At 46.8% G+C, this 20777-nt stretch overlaps 1 protein-coding gene across 1 annotated transcript in view; it reads right to left on the reverse strand.

Annotated features, from left to right (window-relative positions):
• Positions 1–20777, reverse strand: part of LOC122945195 (rac GTPase-activating protein 1-like) — a 32701-nt gene that overhangs the window by 3119 nt on the left and 8805 nt on the right. Inside the window, exons 4-13 of the mRNA XM_044304139.1 lie at positions 16883–16955; positions 14524–14577; positions 12173–12253; positions 7547–7676; positions 5702–5805; positions 4882–5055; positions 4680–4775; positions 3346–3544; positions 2958–3063; positions 31–163 (exon numbers count right to left, since the gene is read on the reverse strand). Coding sequence (XP_044160074.1) covers positions 31–163; positions 2958–3063; positions 3346–3544; positions 4680–4775; positions 4882–5055; positions 5702–5805; positions 7547–7676; positions 12173–12253; positions 14524–14577; positions 16883–16955 — 1150 coding nt within the window. The remainder of the gene's footprint in view (positions 1–30; positions 164–2957; positions 3064–3345; positions 3545–4679; positions 4776–4881; positions 5056–5701; positions 5806–7546; positions 7677–12172; positions 12254–14523; positions 14578–16882; positions 16956–20777) is intronic.

Raw genomic sequence — 20777 nt, forward strand, 5'->3', positions numbered from 1 at the left:
TGGTCTTCAGCAGTATTTGCGGTCACTGACCTTGGCTTGTCGGGGGGTGTCCTGCATGATTACCAGAGGGCTGGGGTCAGGCACTGAATAACCAACGATGGTCGGACCAAAGACCCGAGACAAGTTCATCCTATCCATCTGACATTCTGGACTCCGCATCACTCTGTGGAAGAAATACTGAAATCCTGTCTTGTATGGGACTACACAGTGTGTCGCCTGCAATTTAGGATTAGTGACACCAAATATATGTGCACAATTTTCTGACTTTGCAAATAAGTTGCAGTTTGATATGACTGCTGCTGAAAAAGTTGCCTACAATCTGCTACCAGAAGTCCGGCCTGGTCAGATTTTTTGCACCAGTCGCGTCATGCAGGCATTACATCATGTGCCACATTCACTGCCGATGTAGAAATGCGATCTTTGTGTCACATAACCAATGTTTCCTTGTAGTCAACTTGTACGGGGAGGGGGACCACACTATGGGGCTCCGCTTCCGGGACACACACACACACACACTATGGGGCTCCGCCCCCGGGACACACACACACACACTATGGGGCTCCGCTTCCGGGACACACACACACACTATGGGGCTCCGCTTCCGGGACACACACACACACACTATGGGGCTCCTCCCCCGGGACACACACACGCACACACGCACGCACACACACACTATGGGGCTCCTCCCCCGGGACACACGCATGCACACACACACACACTATGGGGCTCCGCCCCCGGGACACACACACACACACTATGGGGCTCCGCCCCCGGGACACACACACACACACACTACGGGGCTCCTCCCCCGGGACACACGCACGCACACACGCACACACACACTATGGGGCTCCTCCCCCGGGACACACGCATGCACGCACACACACACTATGGGGCTCCTCCCCCGGGACACACGCATGCACACACACACACACTATGGGGCTCCGCCCCCGGGACACACACACACACACTATGGGGCTCCGCCCCCGGGACACACACACACACACACTACGGGGCTCCTCCCCCGGGACACACGCACGCACACACGCACACACACACTATGGGGCTCCTCCCCCGGGACACACGCATGCACGCACACACACACTATGGGGCTCCTCCCCCGGGACACACGCATGCACACACACACACTCTATGGGGCTCCGCCCCCGGGACACACGCATGCACACACACACTATGGGGCTCCGCCCCCGGGACACACGCATGCGCACACACACACACACACACTATGGGGCTCCGCCCCCGGGACACACACACACACTATGGGGCTCCGCCCCCGGGACACACACGCACACTGTGGGGCTCCGCCCCCGGGACACACACACACACTATGGGGCTCCGCCCCCGGGACACACACACACACTATGGGGCTCCGCCCCCGGGACACACACACACACTATGGGGCTCCGCCCCCGGGACACACACACACACTATGGGGCTCCGCCCCCGGGACACACACACACACACTATGGGGCTCCGCCCCCGGGACACACACACACACTATGGGGCTCCGCCCCCGGGACACACACACACACTATGGGGCTCCGCCCCCGGGACACACACACACACTATGGGGCTCCGCCCCCGGGACACACACACACACACTATGGGGCTCCGCCCCCGGGACACACAACACACACACACACACTATGGGGCTCCGCCCCCGGGACACACACACACACACACACTATGGGGCTCCGCCCCCGGGACACACACACACACACACACTATGGGGCTCCGCCCCCGGGACACACACACACACTATGGGGCTCCGCCCCCGGGACACACACACACACTATGGGGCTCCGCCCCCGGGACACACACACTATGGGGCTCCGCCCCCGGGACACACACACTATGGGGCTCCGCCCCCGGGACACACACACTATGGGGCTCCGCCCCCGGGACACACACACACTATGGGGCTCCGCCCCCGGGACACACACACACACACACACTATGGGGCTCCGCCCCCGGGACACACACACACACTATGGGGCTCCGCCCCCGGGACACACACACACACACTATGGGGCTCCGCCCCCGGGACACACACACACACACACTATGGGGCTCCGCCCCCGGGACACACACACACACACACACACTATGGGGCTCCGCCCCCGGGACACACACACACACACACACACACACACACACACACTATGGGGCTCCGCCCCCGGGACACACACACACACTATGGGGCTCCGCCCCCGGGACACACACACACACACACACTATGGGGCTCCGCCCCCGGGACACACACACACACACTATGGGGCTCCGCCCCCGGGACACACACACACACACACTATGGGGCTCCGCCCCCGGGACACACACACACACACACTATGGGGCTCCGCCCCCGGGACACACACACACACACACACACACACACTATGGGGCTCCGCCCCCGGGACACACACACACACACTATGGGGCTCCGCCCCCGGGACACACACACACACACTATGGGGCTCCGCCCCCGGGACACACACACACACACTATGGGGCTCCACCCCCGGGACACACACACACACACTATGGGGCTCCGCCCCCGGGACACACACACTATGGGGCTCCGCCCCCGGGACACACACACACACACACACTATGGGGCTCCGCCCCCGGGACACACACACACACACTATGGGGCTCCGCCCCCGGGACACACACACACTATGGGGCTCCGCCCCCAGGACACACACACTATGGGGCTCCGCCCCCAGGACACACACACACTATGGGGCTCCGCCCCCGGGACACACACACACACTATGGGGCTCCGCCCCCGGGACACACACACACACACTATGGGGCTCCTCCCCGGGGAGGGGTGGGGGAAGACACAGTGGGGAACACACTATGGGGCTCCGCACCCGGGGGGACCAAGCAATGAGGGCGCACAGAGGGGGGCCCACACAATAGGTCATTACCTGTACAGGTGCAGGATGAGGAAGGCCAGCGTGTCCCTGTTTGCAGGGGGAAGCTCCTGAACAGCCTGGCAGATCTCACATTTACTGTCACTTTCATTGAGAATATCTACACATGACGGAAAGAAAGATAAAGACAGTATGAAGGATCCTCAGTACATATAGTGGAGTTCATCATCCTCTTCTGTCCAGTTATTAAAAACTGTCTGTCCGTTTCACTTTATCAGTTTGTTGGAAAGCTGGGTGGCGCCGACAACATAATATCCAGAGGGGTTTCCTGCAGTTTCCAAGTCATATTGGTCGCCATCCAGCTTTTCCAGGAACAGACAGACTAAAGAGCTGAAAAATAAATTGTCCGTTTTCACCATGGCTTCCCATATTCAGGACTTACCGGCGGCGTCCAGGAACTGGGCGTGCAGGGAGAAGGTGAGGAGAGGCTCTGTCAGGTTCCGCAGGAAATCCTTCAAGACGCCGCACACAGCGTGAATATCTTCTTTTGCCAGTTGATGACCCTTCGCTTTCCCATAGAGAAGTTTGTGTTTCATTTCCTTTACCAGTCGCTCACCACCAGAGATACGATAGAGACCCCGCTGGTGACAAGACAGGGGCCCATTACACCCAAGAGGAACCCCGCCGTGATCAGACAAATGGAGCCAAACGTTATAGAAGTATAAGCCATATCTTTATAGAGCACAGCACCCCAAAAGCTTCCCTTCACACAGTCATAGGGGTTAACCCCTAGTTTCCAAGAGCCATAACCTTTCTTTTCATGGCGTTCATCGATCGATATACTTACTTCAGCAGGTGACATTTATCATATAGAGAAAGTTAATGCACTATATGCACTGTGATTGTTCATATTGCCTCCTTTACCGTCTGGATTCATGTTTCCATCACTTTATACACTGCTTGTTTCCATGGTTACGACCACCCTGCAATCCATCACCAGTGGTCGTGCTTGCACACTATAGGAAAAAATGCCAGAATGTGGGAGCGCACATAGGCTGGTGCTTTTTCCTATAGTGTGCAAGCACGGCGACCACCGATGCAGGGTGGTCGTAACCACGGAAACGAGCAGTGTATAATGTGATGGAAAAATGAATCCAGCCAGAAAAAGGGAGCAATACCGATAATCACAATACATTAGTAAGTGACGTGAATTAACTCTCTCTACAAAATAAATGCCATTTCCTGAAGTGACAACCCCTTTAATGTGATATTGTAATATTTTGCGGTAAATCTCAGTTGTGTTATATAATAAAAACAAAAAGGTGTTTCTTTAGAATTTTTAATATCAGTTTTTTTAAATATTTTTTTTTTACTGTATCCAACATCTTTTTTTTAAACTTTTTTTGTATTCCCCCTAGGGGACGCAAACCTGTGGATTGTATGGACAGAAGCCTGCTTACCATGGCGTCCCAGCTGTAGCATAAAGGTGTCAGCTGTATAACGCAGCCGACACCTCTAAAGTATAAGTACGTTGTTGTACACATATGGGTTAAAAAGGCATTCCCAGTAAAAAAAATATGCTTTTGAACAAACAATTATGTTACAATGCAACTGTACAAACAGCAGAAGGGGGGAAAAATTGTAACAGTGCCTATTCAAGTGATGAAATGCTTTCTGTCTGCAGCCACCACTAGGGGGAGCTTCTTCCATACAGATCCCTTTTATTAAAGGTGGACATTCACCATAGCCTAAGGTTTAAATGCATGATTGTCGTACCTCATTCAGACCCCTCTTCTCAATTTCATTTACACATTGAATGACCAGACTGGGCACCATAGGAGGAGTGGTCGGGGCGAAGTCAGACAGCAGCACCTGTAATCATGACAAGTCAGAGACAGCATTTCACAGACCCTAGATTTAGAACCATGATCTAGGATCTTCCCTGACACCCCCACTGGTATTGGCAGGGGAGGGTCACCTGTCCTTTTTTTGGTGCCGTGTTCTGAGAGGGCACAGAGGTGGAAGGGCACAGCTTGGGGCAAAAGTCTCGGCATTCAGGATGTATTAAAATCCGACAGTTTCTGCACTTTAAAGACATCTTCCCAAACCGGGTCTTATGGCCGCAGACGGAGCACTGCTCGGCCCGGATCATCTGTAATTCAGTACAAAATAAGTTCAATTGTTACAAAATGAAAAGTGTGTAATCACCAATGAGTAACATATTACAGTTCACATACAGAAAGAATCTACATAGAAAGTTGAAAATGTTAAGCATATTGAATTACTTATCCTGTACTGATCCTGAGTTACATCCTATATTATACTCCAGAGCTGCACTCACTATTCTGCTGGTGGAGTCACTGTGTACATACATTACTTATCCTGTACTGATCCTGAGTTACATCCTGTATTATACTGCAGAGCTGCACTCACTATTCTGCTGGTGGAGTCACTGTGTACATACATTACTTATCCTGTACTGATCCTGAGTTACATCCTGTATTATCCTCCAGAGCTGCACTCACTATTCTGCTGGTGCAGTCACTGTGTACATACATTACTTATCCTGTACTGATCCTGAGTTACATCCTGTATTATACTCCAGAGCTGCACTCACTATTCTGCTGGTGCGGTCACTGTGTACATACATTACTTATCCTGTACTGATCCTTATGTAGATTCATTCTATATATAAACTGCAATAGCTTCTATAATCATTAATGGTGCCAGGCACTTCATTTTCATTCCCCCTTTCTATGATATTATATCCGATTTACGGTACCACTTTTGGTCCTCACCGTTTTGGACAAGAAGACGTGCGCTTGTGCTGGGTTGTTGGGTTGAGGCAATTCTGGTTCAGTTTCTTGATCCGCCTCATTTATTTGTGGTAATATAGACTGGTCTGAAAACAAGCACAGAGACCTCCCAAAGTCTGACGTATATTTGATATGTGGTGGTGACACCTCAGGGACCAGTCACCTATTGAGTGAACTGTACCCTCTGACCAGAGGCAGCCCCACATCAAGGCATAGGATTAGAGGTGGCGAACCATGCAAGGTGCTGACTGGAATTGTATTCCTAGATGCAGCACACTGCTTTTCCCTGCCTCCTCCTTGTGCGGTCTGACAGGGAGAAACCCATCACAAGCAGGAGGCAGGGAAGACAGGCTGAAGCTGTGCTACATAGAAATACAAGACGACTCTTCATGATGAGTCAGGAGACGGCGGTTCTAGGTCACTAGTCTGTCACTTGCTGTTCTCAGAATGGATTAAGGGTCCATTCACACGTCCGTTGTTCCTTTCCTGATCTGTTCCGTTTTTTGCTGAACAGATCTGGACCAGATCTGGACCCATTCATTTTCAATGGGTCCTGAAAAAAAATCTGACATTGTGCTGTCCGTTTTTTTTCAGGGCCCATTGAAAATGAATGGGTCCAGATCTGGTCCAGATCTGTTCCGCAAAAAACGGAACAGATCAGGAAAGAAACAACGGACGTGTGAATGGACCCTAAGAGTCGAGCAAGCGAAGTGTGATGAAACCCCGCACCTCTGGCTCTGAAAAACCAGAGGCATCATGGGAAGTGTAAACCACATCTGAGGTCAAGAAAGAATGAAGACAGCAGACAACCCATAGATGGCACTTAAACTAATACAGGTATACACAAGAACCTAGGCTGCACTATATAGGCATCTTTTTGCTAGGGTGCTTCTTTAAAGTGGACTCCTCGCCTCCCCAACATGTCAGTTTTACGAAATCATTTCATTCCCCTTGCAATAATGGTTCTGGAGCATCTTTTCACATACCATTATATTGCTCTGATCTTCAGTTATTGCTACTAGAAGTTTATAAATAAATCTGCAACTGGGTGTTACCAGCCGGGTGTGTGTCCATACACACTGTCCAACGAACACTGCCAGTGCCAGACTGTGCAGGGACACACCCCTGCTGGTAACACACAGTTGGGGATTCATTAATAAACTTCACGTTTTGGGATTACAAGATGGCTCGCTCCCCTTCCAGGGGTTAATTAATGGCATCAGATCCCGGCAGTGGCGGCAGGATCAGGGCTGTGTATAACAATGCTTCTGAGGCTAAGCTCATAGGTACAGCGGCAGTGATCATGGGATCATTGTGACGGGTATCAGCCACAAATGTGAAGAAGCACTTGGTCACATGTCTCTAAGGGGTTAAAGTGGCCCCTGGGAATATTTCCCATAAATGCCAGTTACATCCTGATCCTATCACATCAGGATGGTGGATTAAAGGGGGTTATCCAAGACGATAAAAATGTCCCCCCCCATATGCCGGGCTCCTCACAATAAATATATTTACCCCGCTCCCTGCCGCTTCTCTGCGTGCACGGATGAAAACATCCGGTGTCGGGGGGTGGGGAGCAGCCATGGCAGGCAGGGACAGGGACAAGTCTCTATAGCATCTAGGGAGGCTCGTCCCTGCCATTGGCTGCTCCCCACCCCCTGGCACCGGATGTTTTCATCCGCGCACAGGGAGAAGCAGCAGCGGCAGTGTGGGGTAAGTATATTCATTGTGAGGGACCCAGCATTTTTAGAGTCTTGGAGAACCCCTTTAAGGAATGTTATGCTATATAGTCAGTATATGCTCAGCAGAACTCCAAGAGACCCCCACCTTGCATGCATGAGAAGGCTTTACTCTTGCGCGATCGTCGGCGTGGTACAGACTCAATGGAGGACGTGGCATGGATTGGACCGGAGTCTCTAATCAACATGGTGGTTTTTGCAATAATTGCTTCCTTAATCTGCAAACACAAAACACTGAATTATAGACCTAAGGCCTCATGCACACAACCGTTTTTTTTTTTTAAGGTCCGCAAAAACGGGGTCCGTAGGTTCGTTTTTTCGTCCGTGGATCTTCCTTGTTTTTTGAAGGATCCACGGACATGAAAATGATAGGAAAAAACGGACACGGATCACGAACACTGACGCGGATGACAATCTTGTGTGCATCCGTGATTTTTCACGGACCCATTGACTTGAATGGGTCAGAGAAAAAAAATAGGACAGGTCCTATTTTTTTCACGGCCAGGAAACACTGATCACGGATGCGGCTGCCAAACGGTGCATTTTCCGATTTTTCCACGGACCCATTGAAAGTCAATGGGTCCGCGAAAAAAAACAAAAACGGAAAACGGCACAACGGCCACGGATGCACACAACGGTCGTGTGCATGAGGCCTTAAAGAAACACAAAAAATATTCTACAGTTTTCAAAACAGCCCCTGGACCTGAAGACTTTTGTAATTGCATGTAATTAAAAATGTATTATAGCTACTGAGTTATTCAATAAAATGTATCTGTATAGCGCCACCTGCTCACTGAGATGGCCGCACATGCTCAGTTTCATCCTTCAACTGCCTCCTGAGCTGTGATAGGGAGAGCTGGGATACGCCCCCCAGAGAAGACACTCCCCTTCAGCTGTTAGCTTGATACAAATCTAGCAGAGCAATGAATGGGGAGATCTCTGGACCCATGTGAGGTACAGGGCTGGTTCTAGATTTGTTAGAATGATTGTCATGTATTATAGGATGTCTGATTTTCATTTTTTACATTAATCATGGGAAACCCCTTTCAGGTCCTGGGGGAGGGGGTGGCAGAGCAAGACATGAGCATGACACGGGGATTCATAAACTATATAGACTGTCATGCTCCGCCCACTCAGCCTTGCGCTACACACAGCACAGTGTTTCAGTCTTAGCCGGAGTGTTCCTTTAACCGGTACTAAACCTACACAAACATATGGAAGGCTGGTTCTGTCACTGATAAAGATAAAACTGGTCTAAACTGAGAAAAAAAATAAAATAAAAATAAAATTAAAAACACGTCCATTTTCTTCCAAAACCGGTGGCATATCTGTCCAGCCTTAGGGACCTCAACCTATCAGACGAATGGCATACTGAGGCAGCTGCATAAAATATCACAGTGGGATCAGACTATATAAAATTAACAAAAGAAGCCCAAAAAATAAATAAAAATCCTACTGTTCAGTGTAACAGTCCTAAAGAAGAGCATTCCCCTCAAAGGATCTCATTTACATTACGCTGATCCTCTGCCGCCGTCCCCTCTGTAAATCTCCACCGCTGCGCAAGCTCCAAGTTTACTTTGAAGTTGCAAATCAATTTCTTCATCTTTCAAAATACATCTCATCAGTATTTTAAAAAGGGAGAAGAAAAAAATAAATAAATCCTGTTCCTGATACACCGCCATTCTACGAGACCAAAGAACCAAGCAGAGGAGCAGGGTATGGGCCGAATCCTTTTATCTCGCCAACCTCGGCTTACTGACCTGTAATAGAAGATTACAACAACCAACATCCCTTCTTTATCCTTCCTCTACACACAAGGGGGGGCAGAACGGCGTACACAGCTCCAGCGCTCGGCGCTGTGCAATGGATTTATGGAGCATTTTCTCTTGACCCTAAATCCTTCATTACTGTGCAGCTATTCTGGGAAAGCTGGGCGACAACCAACATAGGCTTCCTGGTCCCCTGACACAGAAAATGTCAAGAGGGACCATGCACATCAGACTACCCCTGAAGGCAATCACGAGGACCGTCTCCCAGCAATCCCAGTAAAACGAAACAGCTGTATAGGAATTGTATCTTCCCGAGAAAAGCTGGGTGACCATCTCAGAGATCAGATTCTTATTTGGTTGTCAGGTGACAGAGGGAAAGCTGGGTGACCACCAACATCACTAACAGTACCGCTCTCACCCAGCTTTCCCGAGAACAGATGAAAGTAAATCAGCTGTATGTAATTTTTATGGTCACCTTTACATGCAGCCCCTCGAAAAGAAAAACTGCCAATGCTTTCCTTAGAGAGGTCATTTTTAAATTATAGTGACCTCTCCCAATTTGTGCACTCCTCTGGGCTCTGGTCTAGGGTATGTATAAAGGGAAATGGGCAGGGGTCTGCATTTGTTCAGGGGTGTGTGGTCTGGGGTCTACATTTATTTTAAGGGTCTTGCCTGCCATCTATATTAGTTTGAAGGGGATCTCCGAGACCAGGAACCCCTGTTCTGACATCTAGCTCTATTCTCCTCTGCTTCTGGTCCCAGCATTAGGATGTGGCATCTACATGCATGTCTACCTGCTGGCCAATCAATGGAATCAGCGGTGGTGGCAATCACACGTCTTGCCTAATCATGTTGCGGTTGAGACCACTGATTGGCCAGCGGTAGCCTGTTTTATTTTTGACTTTTGTACTGTGCCCAGCCATCTGAACAAGGGTTCCCAGTCTTGGAGAACCCCTTTAAGAGGATCTATCTTCATTGTGAGGTGTGAAAAAGATCATATGTGCCATCTGTGATTCAAATTCTATAAGAAAAGGGATGCGTCCAACATACTTGGGTGGGGCATAAAGGGAAAAAAATAAAAATTGGCCTGGCATGCACAGCTCGCCACTTCCCATTTTGCTCTTCGGAATCTCCATGATGTCGCTTCTCAAAATTTTGCAAGTATTCAGTAAAACCTTTATTTTGTTAGTATGCTGCAGTTATAACCTTCCCAGCATTAGGGCCTCACCAAACAGCTCCCCACATCTCAGCTCCCTGAAGGCAGAATTATTATTATTATTTTTTTTCTACAGATCTCGCCATACAGTGTATTTACATCACTGTAACACACAACCCAACACATTATCTGCTGTTTTTCCATGCGGCAGCGTTCCCCTCTGAATAAGAAGGCCAGTGGAGAATCCACTCTTTATATCCAGTGGGTAAAAATAAGAATCAAGCGAGCAACGCTCTGAAAACTTGACCATCATCTTTGCCCAGTTCCGCTCTCTACCAGTAGATGGCAGCCTCAGTCTTCAGCAGACAGAGGCCCCTCGCTCCCGAGTCACGTACGCTGTAAATTGCACTGCGATGTATATCACGGATTAGTCGCTCTGAATTTTAGCAGTCAATAGATTGTGGACTGCAGTAACTACGGAGCTGTAACTGGACAGATGACAAAACCCAGACCGGCCAAATGACTGTGTACGGCAGTAACAAAGCGGCGGCAGCTTCTAATAGAAAGAGTAATTGTGCACAAGTATCAAGTAAATGTTACATCTAAACAGCCTCGTTAGTAATACATAATGCCCTTGTTTCTTATCTGCAGCCAATGCTGCGGGGCAGAGCTGCATACATGCACCTCCAGGTCATACACCGGAATCTCTGCAGACCACGTAGGGGAATATAGGAAACACAGGAAAATCTCTCTCCAGTATGGCTTCCTTTTAAGAGGTGAAGTCAGATGCTTACAGATCCCCCCTGCCATCTTCTGACATATCTCTTCGGCAGGTATTGCTTTTTTATGGTGAATTTTTATATGAAATTTCCACTTTACAAATGCAGTCATAAGAAAGAGAAAATTTGGAAGAAGTCTTACAGGGTGTGTGCAAATATCCATTTTCTAAGGGTACTGTCGCACTTGTGGCAGAGGATTCCGGCAGGCAGTTCAGTCGCTGGAACACTGTGCATGCACAGACCGGAAAGCCGGATCCGTTTTGCCGGAACCAGCACTAATACACCCGGCATTCTGGCAAGTGTTCAGTATTTTTGGCCGGAGAGAAAATTGTAGCATGCTGCGGTATTTTCTCCGTCCAGAAAAAGTAAGAGGGACTGAACTGATACATCCTGAACGGAATGGTCTCCATTCAGAATGTATTAGGATGATAAAACTGATCAGTTTTTTCCCAGTATTGATCTCCTGTGACGGAACTCAATACCGGAAAACAAAAAAACGCTAGTGTGAAAGTACCCTAATGCTCCAATACATGTCATCAATCTACCTTCTTGTACAGCTCCTGTGCAGAGCTGTGCGTCTCTGTGGTTACAGACTACAAACAAACCATCTGTAGTCTGATCCTACAGTCGCGTTACTCCACTAATGTAGAGAAGGGAAGCCATCCCACCCAGCGAAAGCAGAAACCGAATCTGCAGAACAGATCCAAAGCTTGTTAGGGCTGGTGAGGATTCCAAAGTAGAAGGAGGGAGAGGATCCAGCGCGTTACATAAAATCCAAGGCCTAATTATTTCAATAAAAAAAAAACGTCTTCCCAGTTATAGTCTCACACACTTACGTGTTTCCACCGTCTATTGAGGTCCTAGTCATAAGAAAACACAAGGCAGTAGAAACTCGATATGACTAAGACCACAGTAGACGGTAGAATGATAGCCGTGGATTCTGTGTGACCCGCTGGATCCTCTGTCACTTCACTAACCCCGGACACAGCTCTACAGACCGGGTCACTCACATTCTCATTTACGATAGCAGCTGTTAAACTCGGCCGAGGTTTCTTCACAAACGGAGCAAACAGGGGAGAAAGTGAGGACCGCTGAGGAGACACAAAACACATATGTCAGTTCATTTCCACCGCCTATAAAGAAGCGTCAGCAAATACATCAACCTGCATCATCAACAGGACAACTGCGCCGTTCCCCTTTAAATAGACAGAGGTGTTTCATGTACTACCTCACCCCCATAAATTGTGAACTATGAAATTTCAAGATAGGCCATCAATATCTGATTGGCAGGGGTCCAACACCTCCGCCTCGTTGGTGCTGCAATAACCACTTCCTTCGAATCCACAATGGAGCACCGGAGATACACTGGACCCTCGCTGATCAGATAGTGATCCTGAAAACAGGCCATAAATAGCAAAATCCTGGAACATCCCTTAAAATAAGTTTTCCCAGTAAGACAACACCCCACCTATCAACAGGTGATGAGTGTCTGATCACCAGGAATAACCGTGTGCATGCTTGACCACCTCTCCATTCCATTGGGGTACGCAGGCCCCCTATTCTCAAAATTGGTGAAGGGCCATGCAGTGACACCCCAATCTGACACTTAACTATGCTGTGCACGGATAAAATTGTCATTCTGAGACAACCCTTTTAAAAAGGCGTTTTCCAAATGAGGAGATATGGCTGGCATATGCCATGACATTTTAAAATCAATAGTGGGTCTTACCCCTGGGACCTTCACAGTCCTGAGAATGAAAGGGTTGCAGTGAGGACTCTGCACGGTGAAGGGGCTGCAGCACTGAAGCAGCCCCTTTATTCTCTGGAATGGCTGAGGGTCCCAGAGGCTGGACCCCCCGCCGATCATATCATAAACGTATGACATATGCTAGCAACTAGATTAGCCCTTTATACTAGTAATACCCCTTCAATTTTCAAATAAATCTTTAATCATTTTGACACACCTGATCCTTCTTCCCTTAGACATCTGGACACCTTCCTACACATTAGATGGTTGGCCTATCCTGCCCAAAAATCGGTAGATTCGGCCAGTGTTCATCTAATGTGTAAGGCCATTGTTACACAGGGGAATGCAATAAAAGATTGTAAATTGGGGCGGACGTCATTACAGTATAACAGAGCCTGTTGAACGGTGGGTGACCATGGACTACCCCATTACAGATATCATCTGTTATCCGTGTAGTGGAGCAGATATATACCCACAAGTCAACCAGTTGCAGCTTGAGCAAAGCCAATAAACACCATGTAACAAGCAAAATATGTTATCATTTTATTATATCATCTGCTTTTATAATTTTCTTCTCTTTAGCTAACCTCAGTTCTTCATAATTCTCTTCTTTCAGGTCTCCTGTTTAATAATGCATATCTTTACATGAATACCAGCAGTAATTCCTGTCCATTAGCAGTCTATACTACCAGTGTTGACCACTAGAGGGCGCCTGCACACAGGGCAGAGGAACGTCCCTAATACCTGCACGATGATTTATGAAAAATTCCAGCCAAACCTGCAGGAGCCCGGTGTCCAAATAATGAACTTTTTATTGATCCCCGACAATTTGCTGACAAATGAAGTCAGTTTGTCTGGTCTTTGGCATTAATAACATCTGACCCCTGGTGTCCGAGAGGGAGGAGGACGAGCGATGGAAGCTAATATTTACATTGAGTAATTGATGTATTTACACAGGGTATTATAGACGAGGTATAGCGTGTGAAATTATATCAGGCAGTACAAATCTGTCACCAGGAAATTCACTGTTATACTGGGCACAATGCCTGGTGGAGCTAGCTCAGCTGAATGTAATGTTACCTTTCACTTAGCGACCCCTTGCTTCATTCTGGAGACAAAGTACTTAGAATCCATATGGAAATGAGCCGTTAAGTGCACCGAGGGCGGGCCCAAGTCACTCTGTGCACCCTTCCTCATCCTGCTTCCTCTGACAACCCTTCCCTCTCCTTCTTGATTCGCAGCACCAGGAACCTGACAATCAAGATGACAGAAGAAGCAGGAAGTGCAAGGGTGACTTGGGCCTGCCCTCGGTGCACTTAATTAAACATACTTTTTCTCCAGAATGAAGCAATGGATCGCTAAGTGAAAGGTATCATTAAATACAGTTGAGCTAGCTCTACAAAGCAGTTTTAACACTCAATTTCCTGTTGACAGTCTCCCTTTAATCTGGCAACCAATCGGACTTGACAACTGCTGCGTTATCAGATATTCTGGATTATCAGATAAAAGGTAGACACCCTCCAGGGTGCCAGACTATGAGACTCTCTGGATGACCAGATGTCAGATCAATAGAATTACACTGCATATACATACTGAGCATGCTTTATACTTAACCCTTCTTTCCCGGGGCTTCAGTTTCACAGGTTTCCCTGAAAATTCCTCCAGATCCTGAGGAGAATAAGAATCTTATGATAAATGTTGAACGAAGAACCGTCCTGCAAAACAGAACTCCAAATTCTGCAGGTCGTCCTTGGAAACAGACGACAGTTTAGCCTCTGCAGGAGAAAGAGTGAAGGGAGCACCCTGGCCTCCTTCATTCTTAGGATGTGTGAAAGATCGCATTCAGACAACCGTGCCAGTGTTTTGCGGTCCGCAAAACACTGATGCCGTCCACGTTCGTTCCACAATTTGCGTAACAGAACGGGAGGCCCATTATGGAAATGCCTTTTCTTGTCCGCTGACAAGAATAGGACATACTCCATATTTTTTCCAGGGCAGTGAAACAGATGCAGAGAGCACATTGAAACGAGTGGGTCCGCACCCGTTCTACAAAATTGCGGAAGGGGGTCAACCCAATTACAGTGATGGCCTATCCTACCGATAGGTCAGCGCCTTTAGAAGAGAATACCCCTTTAAAGGGGTTATTCCATCTTAGACAATGGGGGCATATCGCTCAGATATGCCCCCAATGTCTGATATGTGCGGATCCCACAGTCTGGGACCCGCACCTACAAGGAGAACGGAGTCTGGGAGAGTTGTGGCTGGAGGACCCCGTCCACCACGGGGCGCAGCTCCCCGCCTCTCCCACTGAAGTAAATTGGAGCGCACCGCTCATGCGCGGCCACCGCTCCCATCAACTTCTATGGGGCCGACGGAAATAGCCGAGCCAGCGCTCGGCTATTTTCGGCGGCTCCATAGAAATGAAAGGAGGGCGGCTGCGCATGGGCAGTGCGCCCTCCTTAACTTTCTCCGCTCCGTTTTCCTTGTAGGTGCAGGTCCCAGAGGTGGGATCCGCACCTATCAGACAATGGGGGCATATCCTAGCGATATGCCCCCATTGTCTAAGATGGGAAAACCCCTTTAAAGAGGAGCGGTCACCTCTCCTGACATGTCGGTACCCTTGTAATAATTCTGGAGTATCTGTTCTTATGAACATGTGGCATTCCTCTATTATTCCTGCCAGTTATGAATTAATTACTAGCAGTTTGCAATGAAGGTACAGATGGGTGTTACCAATTGGGGCGAGTACCTGCACAGTCTGAAACTACCCAATTAGTGCTGCCAATGTCAGACTGAGCAGGGACACCCCTTCAACGTGTAGTATCGATCTAGATCAGGCATCCTCAAACTTGCGGCCCTCCAGCTGTTGTAAAACTACAACTCCCACAAAGCCCTGCTGTAGGTTGATACCTGTAGGCTGTTCGGGCATGCTGGGAGTTGTAGTTTTGCAACAGCTGGAGGGCCGCAGTTTGAGGATGCCTGATCTAGATCTTCATTGCAAATTACCAGTAATTCATTCATAACTTCTAGTAGGAATAATAGAAGAATTACACAACACAGAGTCATAAGAATAGGTGCTACAGAATTGTTATAACAAGGTTAATGCAAGCACTTACTAAAACAGACATGTCAGGAGAGGTGAGAGCGACTGCATCCTGTGAAGCTCTCTGCCGGGTGGAAATACCAGTGTCCTCGCCTCCTTCCACTATCCATACATTTTACCACACCGGGCATTACGACTTTCATCATGACGCAACCTAATAGGGGAGTTTAGAGCCTCGCTGTTCAATAAATGAGAAGCATTCACAACCTAAGGTAGCTCTCAGCGGCTCAGTGGGGGAGAAGTTTATCTTTACTGAGATTCTTCCTGTGAAACATTTTCCACAAAACTGACAACTTATTGCGCTGAACTCCTAAGGTAAGTATCTCTGTGCTAAACCAGGCCACTAACGGTTTGCACAAGACAGGCTGTTGGACACACTCCTCCAGACAGTAGATGCTCGGGACGTGTAACACAACCCTAAGCGGCGAGTGCAGGAGGCAGCAGAGCCATCGAGCCAGCTAAATATTAATGCCGTCTCTGGGAGACACCGCAGGCAGCTCTGGACGGTTCAAAAGCATTAAGGAAAGCAAATTACAAACAGGATGTATTCTCAGGAGCACAGTGTGCGAGCGGGGAGGGAGAGCCAAACAGGGTGGAGGGGGGAGAAGACTCCCCACAGGGACCTTTCTCGCCTGAACGCTCAGCGAAAGACTCCCGGTTACACCGAAAGGGACAGAAATTAGCATTTAAATTGGATGGAATGAGATTTTGTGGTTTTATTTTATTAATAAATATAAACCAGTTGTCAGAAGAGTGAAGAGAGCAAGGGCATGGCGTTAGTAAGGGAAACAAGACGGATTTACATGGGTCCTATAACGGCGAGGTGGGGGAGGGGCGATCCCAGAGAGGCGACAATGCAGTGGGACTCACCAGGTCATCGTCAGTCTGGTCATAGCTGATGTCCGACAGAAAGGAACCGCAAGACTCGTCTACCATGGACAATCTGACAAAGAAAAGAATAAGAATGGTCATTTTTCTAGCCCGTATTAAAGGGCAACAAAAAACTCTATATAAAAAAAAAAAAAAAAAAAAAAGGGGTTTTCCAGGACAAAAAAGTTTTCGCCTAGAAACAGCATCACCTTTGTCCATGGGCAGTTCACTCCTATTAACCTGAATGTCATAGGGGTTTGGGGGTCTCACTCAGGACCCCTATTTGATGAGCGAGAGCATAGAGGTGCTGGAGTTAGGCTACTTTCACACTTGCGTTGTTTGATTCCAGCAGGCAGGCAGGCAGTTCCGTTGCCTGAACTGCCTGATCAGGCAAACTGTATGCAAACTCATGTAATTTTTTCTGACTGATCAGGCATTTTTCAGATTTATCAGGATCCTGATCAGTCTGAAAAATGCATTGCAATACCGGATCCGTTTTTCCAGTGTCATCAGGCAAAACGTATCAGGTATTGAGTTTTTTCTCATTTTTAGAGGTCTGCGTATGCACAGACCGGAAGGACCGATCCGGCATTTTGAACTAATACATTCCTATGGGAAAAAATGCCGGATCCGGCATTCAGGCAAGTCTTCAGTTTCTTTCGCCGGAGATAAAACCGTAGCATGCTGCGGTTTTCTCTTTTGCCTGATCAGTCAAAATGACTGAACTGAAGACATCCTGAACGGATTACTCTCCATTCAGAATGCATGGGGATATGCCTGATCAGTTCTTTTCCGGTATAGAGCCCCTGTGACAGAACTCTATGCTGGAAAAGAAAAACGCTAGATTTAGCCAAAAACATACTTTTATGATATGCTAATTACATTTCACCGAAAGAGAAGACGTCATCGGCGCAGGCGCACTGAGGGAGTGCTGAGGAGGCGAGCCTCCTTCTCTCAGAGCGCCTGCACTGAATCAACACAGGCGCGCGATTTTTGGAGGAAGAGATCGCGGCTGGCCCTGTCAATCAACACAAGGAGGGGGCGGTTTTCTGCAGCTGCTACCAGCAAGTAGACGCCCTACTTGCTGGTAGAAAGGTAATTAGCATATCATAAAAGTAAGTTGTTGGCTAAATCTACTGAACAAAAATTATTAATAACATAATGTATGGAAATATGGCAGGATAGGGATTATAAGTAAACAAAAATAAATAAATGCGTTTAGTGGGGTGACAGAAGCCATTTAATGTAATACTATGCGATTTACAGTTCTAGAACTGCAAAGGTGGTACAGTACATGCAACCATCTGCGCATGCGCAGTAATCATCTGAAGCAGATGTACTGTTTATGTGCCAATGGTTGAATGTATGATGCAAAATCAAACAGAGTAAACCGCGCCACTCAAATTGTAGTATGCAGTAGTGAGAATATTTAAATTTTTTTATTCCATCCAAAAATGAACATAGAGCATGTAGCCAATGTTTTGGTCTATCCTAAACCTTGTTCACGGCCTATGATGTACATAGATAAGAATAAGTGGTGGCGTAACAAAAATATACATTCAAGACAAAAAAAAAAAAAAAAAATCAAAAAGGGAAAAAAGGTACTTCATTTTGTATCGGTAAGCGGTTTTCCCAGGGATTTCTTATACAATATGTTGTAGCCGTATTGGCGCAGAGTGCAGTGAATGTAATAAAGGTACAATAGACATGCATACATTAAACATATATTTGACATATACTGAATCCAATTGAGTTTTACTCATTGATAAAATGCTACTAATCTTTCAACAGGGTAATGGAATCCCCCTATATACAAACAAATGATATAATCTAATGTGGCTTTGAGTATAGTTCATTATCTTATATAACGTATGGTAAAGCGTATAGTAGAGCAGGACTGACAATGAATGTTCTGAAACACACCTAGATCTATATGGGAGATATCAGGGCACGCAACTAACTGAGCCACATGTTCTTCAAAGAAGACAAAGTTATTATTCCTATGTATGTATGTATGTATATTATAGGCCGTGAACAAGGTCTACGATAGACCGAAACGTTGGCCACATGGCTCTATGTTAATTTTTGGGATGGAATAAAAAAAAATGTTCTTACTACTGCATACAATTTGAGTGCAGTGGTTTACTCCGTTTGATTTTGCAAAAGCATTTACCACTGAGCACCATCTACAATGACCAGGAGCGCCGACCAATTCACTTTAACTTTGAATGTATGGTGCAGGCGCGGAGAAGGAACGGACCACCAGTCAAAGAGGGGGGGGGGGGGGGGGGAATAAACAAAGTTGCAAAATGTAAAAGCTAAGGTGCACCAAGCGGGCTAGGACCCGTTCCTCGGTGCACTGATGCCCTCATTGCGTAAAAATTAAAACACCCTTTCTACACAAAGGTGCAACAGAATCTCACAATAAAGGCATTTTAATCAGCAGGATCAACTCAAGCTGGCATTATGTCTGGTTTAAAACAGGATTGATCCTGCTGACAGATGCTCTTTAATATCAGATGTGTTTTGGGACTTAAAGGGGTTTATCTAGTTTCTACAAAAAAAAAAAACCACAAATGCTATAAAATTAGAATGAGACTACTCGCCTCTTCACTCCCTCGCTGATCCAGCACACTTGCTCTCTTTACCACTGATTGGTTTCAGTGCTCCTGTGTCAGCTGCTTCTTGGGGTCGGGGGAATGTCCATGTTGGATCGGCAGAAGAACTGGTATTTATTTATTTTTTACAGTATTTGCTGTTTTTTTTGTTTTTTTTAAATGGGCATAATGTTATCCACTTTAAAAAATAAATTAATCATTTTTTCATCTTTTTTAGAGACAGATGGAGCTTTATTATTTGAGCAATTTACATACCTAATATGTGGTATCTTTTTTATAATTATAATAAAAATGAATATTTCAAGCTCAAACTATCCTATTTAATCACACAGTGGATCCCTATTATAGGATTTATTTTTGTATCTATTATCTGATGTTCATTTTGAGCTATAACAAGATTACTTAGACATGTACCAGGACTAGTGCTTTGGACGAGCTGGCAGGGCATAGGAAGAGTGTTTTTTTAAAAAATGTTTCATTATTGTTATTTTTTTTTCTAATGACTTTTTTTTTCTCATTTAACATGTCCTCCAGCAGGGCATAAAAGACATTTGATTACTTTTGCACGGCAGTTAGACCTTCTTCACAAAAATGTATTTTTATTTTTTGGAGGTAAAACATGCCATGTGTATTTTTACCCTTTTTGTGGGCACTTTGCAGTCGTTTTTTTACCTCCCAGACATACCTAGAGAGAATGCTGTTTGACAAAAATGCCACAAATGCAATACAAAAAAAATGCAGTGTTAAAAATGCTTTTTCTATGGCAAATTTCATATTTCACTATAGACTTAATTTCCTGATGACCACAATGTGCAAAAAAATATGCAGAAAAACCCCTACTGTAGGTGAAACCAGCCCAAAAGGGAAAAATGCCACAGCTCTTACAATCAAGGCTGTGCCTCATTAGGTATAGGAGCTCTGTCATATGGCGCGACACTACTTCTATCATATACACATTGGGAAACATTTTAGACGCCGGTCTTAAAGGGGGTTGTCTCACTTCAGTAAGTTGCATTTATCATAGAAACATAGAATGTGTCGGCAGATAAGAACCATTTGGCCCATCTAGTCTGCCCAATATACTGAATACTATGGATAGCCCCCGGCCCTATCTTATATGAAGGATAGCCTTATGCCTATCCCATGCATGCTTAAACTCCTCCACTGTATTTGCAGCTACCACTTCTGCAGGAAGGCTATTCCATGCATCCACTACTCTCTCAGTAAAGTAATACTTCCTGATATTAGTTTTAAATTAGAGGGGCAAAGGTTTAAAA

Source organism: Bufo gargarizans, chromosome 8, assembly GCF_014858855.1.
Source record: "Bufo gargarizans isolate SCDJY-AF-19 chromosome 8, ASM1485885v1, whole genome shotgun sequence".
Classification (NCBI taxonomy): domain Eukaryota; kingdom Metazoa; phylum Chordata; class Amphibia; order Anura; family Bufonidae; genus Bufo; species Bufo gargarizans.